The sequence below is a fragment of the Ursus maritimus genome, unplaced genomic scaffold (assembly GCF_017311325.1).
Source record: "Ursus maritimus isolate PB19 unplaced genomic scaffold, ASM1731132v1 scaffold_6, whole genome shotgun sequence".
Classification (NCBI taxonomy): domain Eukaryota; kingdom Metazoa; phylum Chordata; class Mammalia; order Carnivora; family Ursidae; genus Ursus; species Ursus maritimus.
The window spans coordinates 1,721,597-1,727,470 of NW_024426774.1; the positions used below are offsets into that span (position 1 = coordinate 1,721,597).

General features: G+C 56.5%; 1 protein-coding gene across 1 annotated transcript in view; it reads right to left on the bottom strand.

Annotated features, from left to right (window-relative positions):
- The window catches only part of CUNH2orf50 (chromosome unknown C2orf50 homolog), a 6,860-nt gene extending 5,891 nt beyond the window's left edge, over positions 1–969 (bottom strand). Inside the window, exon 1 of the mRNA XM_008689854.1 lies at positions 719–969. Within this exon, the coding sequence (XP_008688076.1) occupies positions 719–969 (251 nt within the window). The remainder of the gene's footprint in view (positions 1–718) is intronic.
- Between the last annotated feature and the right edge of the window lie 4,905 nt (positions 970–5,874).

The following is a 5,874-nucleotide window of genomic DNA, read 5'->3' on the forward strand; positions in this document are numbered from 1 at the left end:
TTGATGGCGTCTCATTACATTTAAAAATACGACCTCTTACAGTGTATGAGCTGTTCCTCCTGCTTCTTATTTGAGGCTCCCGTCCCCTCACTGAGGCCTCAGCCCCATGGACAGTCTTTGTTTTGTTTTGTTTTTAAATACACCGAACTCTTCTCGGCCCCTTCTCAGACTTCAGGTCTCAGCCTCAATGCTGTCTCCCCGGAGAGGCCTCTGTAAAAAGAAGGCGCCCACCCTCCCCTCACTCCGTGACACTCGTCACCTGTACGTCCTCGTCTCTCTGCTTGCTTTTTGGCTGCCCTGTCCTGAGACTGGAGGCTCCCAGGAGCCAGGGCTGTCTTGTCCCTCATGGCAGCCTGACAGGACGGCTCTCCTAGGAACGTCTGGATTGAATGAATGCATAAAGGGATGTCTCTCCCCTGGGTCAGAGGGCCAGGGCGTCCATCCCCGCAGTGCTGCCACGACTTCCTGGCGGCCCACGGTGGTCTATCCCCAGAGCTCCAGAGGGAGGGATTGTTCCAAAGGCAGATGGGACCCCAGAGTGAATGTGGTGGGTCACCTGGCCTCTGCCCACCTCTCCCTCCCACCCTCTAGGCTCCAGTCTGGCCCAGAGCACTTTTCCATCAACACCATTTGCCTGACTTACTCCTCCTCAGGGTCTCTCTTCTTCCAGAAGCTTCCTAGACCCTGAGTTAGCCTGGGGGTCAGGCAGGGCACTCACCAGCGCTGTTGGCCCCTCCTCTCGGCCTCCAAGAGCTCCCTCCACAGCTGATCCTGCTGCACACCATCAGTTCCCAGGGCCAACCGCTCTGCTTCTGCGGCCCGGGGGGCTTGGCGGCTGCCGGCGAGACCCCTGCCCGCCCGAGGGCCACTCCGGGCAGTGGAGGAGTCTAAGACTGACAGCCTGGTTGAGGGCAGCCGGTACCCAGCTGATGTGGTTCTCCGGAACCCAGGAGTGGGGTGGCTCCCCATTGGGTCCGTGTGTGTGTGTGTGTGTGTGTGTGTGTGTGTGTGTGACAGAGAGACAGAGACAGAGAAATAGAGAGATTGAGAGTCAGAGGGAGAGACAGAGAGAGAGAGAGAGAGAGGCACCTGCCTGAGCTCGGACCTCTCCTGGGACACCCCCCCCCCCAGGAGAGTCTGTGCAGGGGTCCTCCTCACTAGCCCTCTAGACCCCAAGCTCAGAATGGCTGATGCAGGCCGGGGAGACCACTTGAGCCTAGCTGTGTTTTGAGCTGCTGTCTGTGTTGACTGTTGCCCAGGGGACGGGGCAGCTCCCCAGTGTGTGTGCGACATCTGAACCCCGGGGGTGGGGTGGAGAGAGTTTCTGCGTCTCTGCCAGGCCCAGCTCATCTGCCCCTCAGCTCTGCCCCCTGGGCCCCTGGCTGGAGACCTCAAAACAGCATAGGGGAGGGGTGAGGGACCGAAGCCCTGACTTCTGGGGCAGTAAGAAAAGACCCTGGCTCCTAGACAGGATGTGGGGGGTTGGGGCCCGGCCTCCAATGGCCACATGACCTTGAGCAGCCCCTGCCCCTCCTGGGGCCTGTGAACTGACAGTAGTCATCCTTTCAGCGACCTGTGGATGCGGGGCTCCCAGGAGAAGGTGGATGGAAGGCTTTGAGGCCCTAGAGCGGACGCCAGTGTGGCAGTCCTCTTCCCCGCTGGCGAGGTTCCGAGCGGGCCAGCGAGATCAGTGACACCGTGTGGTAGAACCCGTTCTGTCCGCATCACCCCGGAGGGTTTACAAAGCACCACCCCTCATCTCGCTGAACCCTCTGGGTCCTCTAAGACAGGTATTTCCAGCCCCATTCTACATAGCAGGGAACTGAGGCCCTCACCAGCGGGATTAAGTGACTGTCCAAGGTCCCTCGGTTACTCGCTGAGGCTTGGCCTTGACTTTAGATCCTCTGAAGGAAACAAGGAGAACCAGAGGGTGGGGATTCGTATTCTGAGCCTTTGGCTGCGAGATTCTGCTCTGACCCAGTGTGGCCCAAGTCGCTCTGCAGCCCCAGGCCCCTCCTTGATCTCTGCTTGGCTCAGCTGACGTCCTCAGACGGCCTTCCCTCGTGGCTTCTGCCCCCAGCACTCCACCCACCCTCCTCCCCCCGCTCCTGACTCCCCGTGTGTGGGCAGATGCACGGCTCTTCCCTTGAAACTCTCCTGTGGGCCGATCCAGCTGGGCGCAGTGTTCCCTCTCTGCACAGCTGGGGAATGGACACCCGGGCAGCACAGCGCAAAGCCATACTCCCCAGAGGTACGCCCGGCGCCCCGGGGTGTGGGGACGAGTTCCGCCAACGCACCTGAGCTCGCACTGGATTCTGCTTTCAAGCAAGAGGTGCCAAGGAGTGAAGAGGAGAAGAGGATTTGCCAGGTGGAAAAATTGGGGCAAGGACAAAAAGCGTGGACGTGGGAGGGAGCGCCGGTATCAGGGACTGTGGGGGGAGAAGTGAGGTCTGAGGCCAGCAGGTGGGGCCCTGGCCACAGGCCTGACCAGAGCTCTGCCTGCAGTTAGTGCACAAGGGAAAGAACGAGAAGCCTCAGGAAAGAACAAGAGGCAGGAAGTACCGCTCCCTGGCCCTGGTGAGCAGTGGGGAAGCCCACACTGGCTTTAGGCGGAGGGCTGGAGCAGAGACGGGGTGACAGCCGCCAGCACTTGCCTGAGGAGGGGACTGAGTGACGTGACCTTCTGGGACAGCATCAATTCAAAAGCAGAGGCTGTGGGGCGGCGAGGCTGTCTCTCCTCTCTCCTATGGTCTTCCTCCAGAGCTGGGACAGGCAGGCTGGCATTCTGTGCCCTTGACGTTTTCCCAGTAAAGATGAACTGGGTGAATGCCCGGGGGCCCAGAAGCAGGCTGCCATGGTGGTTATTCTCTCTTCCTTGGCTGTGCCCCCAGCACAGCCAGGACAGGTCCCTACGTTGCTGAGGGGTGGCAGCTCTGACCTCCTCAAGCCTCTGGGAGAGGTCCCATGAGTGTGTGTGTATAGAAGGCAGTGCCTGCTGCATGGGGACGCCTCTTGTAAGGTCAACTGCAGGCTGAGGCATGGAGCAGCCTGGAACAACCTGGAACAGCCATGGGGTTTGCTCAGACTCCTTGGCCTGGGTCCCCTGGCCACATGCTCCAGAGACAAGGAATGGGACCAAAAAGGGCCAGCGGGGGCATCCAGGATGACCGAGTGCTTGATGTATGTGGAGGCTGAACATTTCTGTAGGGGTCGGTCTTTAATTTAGAAGCCATTTCAGACTGGCAGATGGTAGAGGGATAGATAGAAATGTGACAAAGCAAATACAACAAAATGTTAATTATAGAATCTAGGCCATGGGTATATGGGTGTTCACTGTACCCTTCTTTCAACGTTTCTATATGTTTAATTTCACAATAAAATGTTGGGAGGAAAAAGACTCCACCTGCCAGTCCAGCTTGAACACTTCTGTTTCTTCAGTCACTGACCTGAAAAAGTGTCCAGATCCACTCTGGGTGGGTCTCCCTAAGACCAGCCTGGGGGACCCCCGCCCCCCAAAGGGAATCAGGACACTGGGTTGCAGTCCCAGCTCTGCCAGTGACTTGCTGGGTGTCCTTGAGCAAGTCATTGCCCCTGCCACACCTCACACCTTGTTATGTAACTTTATATACAAGCCTCCGGGACAGGACAAAAATCCCTGGATTTAGGGGTTGCTGGAACTGTGTTTTAATGGATTTCTCTCAACCCCAAGAAGGACCTTAACGTAGGTTCTGGTAGAACTCTACAGCCTGGGCTCTGGGGCTCCACTGGACCAGGTGGCTGCAACCTGGGAGAATTCGCCAAGCTGAGTGAGGCTCCGCCCCGCGGGGCAGGTGTGGGTGGGGCTTGCTCGAAGAGCCCCTCCTACTTCCTGTTGTACACCGCCCCCTCCCCAGGTGGCCGGCGGAGGGCGGGTCCCTAGCTGGAGCTCCCAGGCAGGGCAGGGCCAAGGAGCCGCAGGGCGCTGGTGGAGCTGGTTGCCGAGCAGAGTTGGGGGTCAGCAGAAATGGGGGTCAGCAGACGAGAGGCAGGGATGGGGTGCAGGGAGAGGCAGGGCTCCAGGAAGGCAGGGGCTGCGCTGGGGGAAGTATTTGCCTGCCTAGTTTAGGCTTCCCCCCTGTCCCCTAGACCTTCCCTTCCCGGATGAAAATTTTGGCTTACCACCAACCTCCGTTTCCCCCACGCACACATCCTAAAGGCTTTATAAAAGGTGGTGAAAGCCAACGGATTCAGGGCCACCGTTCACACCTTTCCAGCTGCTCCCACCAAGTCCCCAGAAAGTTCTGAGATGATGAGAACAGCAGCATTCGAGGTAATTTATGTGTGGAGAAATCCACACCCCCTTGTCATCCCAGCCATTTTCACTTAAACAGTCAATTTTGATCTTACCGTTTGTGAGTTCTTTGCTGTCAATTTACCCACCATTTTGTACTCAGCTTTAAAAAATTTAACCTCAGAAACATCTTTTCATGTGTTTCTTCATAATCTTTACACTTCTCACTTTAATCAGTTTCTCAGAATTGGCGTGTCGTGATATACTTAGCCGTTTTCCCTGTTTGGGGCATTTACTTTGTTTCCGGATTTAGCATTAGCTCTGATGGATATCTTTGTGCCTCTTTCTGTTGCATTGTTTCAACAGGACCTGTTCCCAGAACGGGATGACTGAGTCAGAGGATGCGGACATTTTCATGACATGCAGCGTACGGAGCACGCCGTCCAGCCAGGCACGAGTGCACCGGCTGTGCTGGCCACCACCGCAACCAGAAGCTGTGTGTCAGGGTCTCTGAGACCACCCCCGGGCTGACGATTTGCTAGGAGGACTCCCAGGACTCAGCCTACGGTTGTGCTCATGGCTCTGATTTATTTTGGCCAAAGGAAATGAAGCAAAATCAGGAAAGAGAAAAGGTACATGAGACGAAGCCCAGAGGACACCAGGCACAAGCTTCTACACTGTCTCCCATGGGGTCACACAGGGCAGGCGGGCTCCCCAGCAGCGAGGTGTGACGACACGTGCGGAAGGTTGTCGGCCAGGTAGGCTCGCTATTTATTTATTTATTAAGATGTATTCATTTATTTGAGAGAGAGTGAGCACTCGAGCAGGGGGAGGGGCAAAGGGAGAGGGAGGGAGAGAATCTCAAGCAGACTCCATGCCGAGTGTGGAGCCCCATGCAGGGCTCGATCCCACGGCTCCAGATCATGACCTGAGCTGAAACCAAGAGTCAGACGCTCAACCAACTGAGCCACCCAGGTGCCCTGACCAGGTAGGCTCTTTGGAGACTCAGTGCCCAGGGCTTTCGCGGGGGGCAAGTCATGTAGGCACTTCTGTGTAGCACATCCCCAAATCCCAGAGTCCCAGACGGAAAGCCACTACTCGGCCTGAATCGTATCGTAGCACAGTTCAGGCATAGGGAGCCATTCTCATCAGGGAATGGAGGGAACCCTCCGGAAATCTAGGTTCCCAGAGCCCGGTGAAGGCCTTGCTGAGGAGAGTGGTCGGAGGCACGCTCTGTTAACTACTTTTCATTTGCGATTGCGCTCGCAATGTTCCCCGCGTTCCCCATGAGCATCCTTGATCATTTTCAGCAATTAGACGCTCTGCATTTTCGATACCAGTCTAGGCTCTGGGGATCATTTAAATATTCCCTGATAGATAATTACATTAGAAATAATAATTGTGGGGCGCCTGGGTGGCACAGCGGTTAAGCGTCTGCCTTCGGCTCAGGGCGTGATCCTGGCGTTCTGGGATCGAGCCCCACATCAGGCTCCTCCGCTAGGAGCCTGCTTCTTCCTCTCCCACTCCCCCTGCCTGTGTTCCCTCTCTCGCTGGCTGTCTCTCTCTCTGTCAAATAAATAAATAAAATCTTAAAAAAAAAAAAA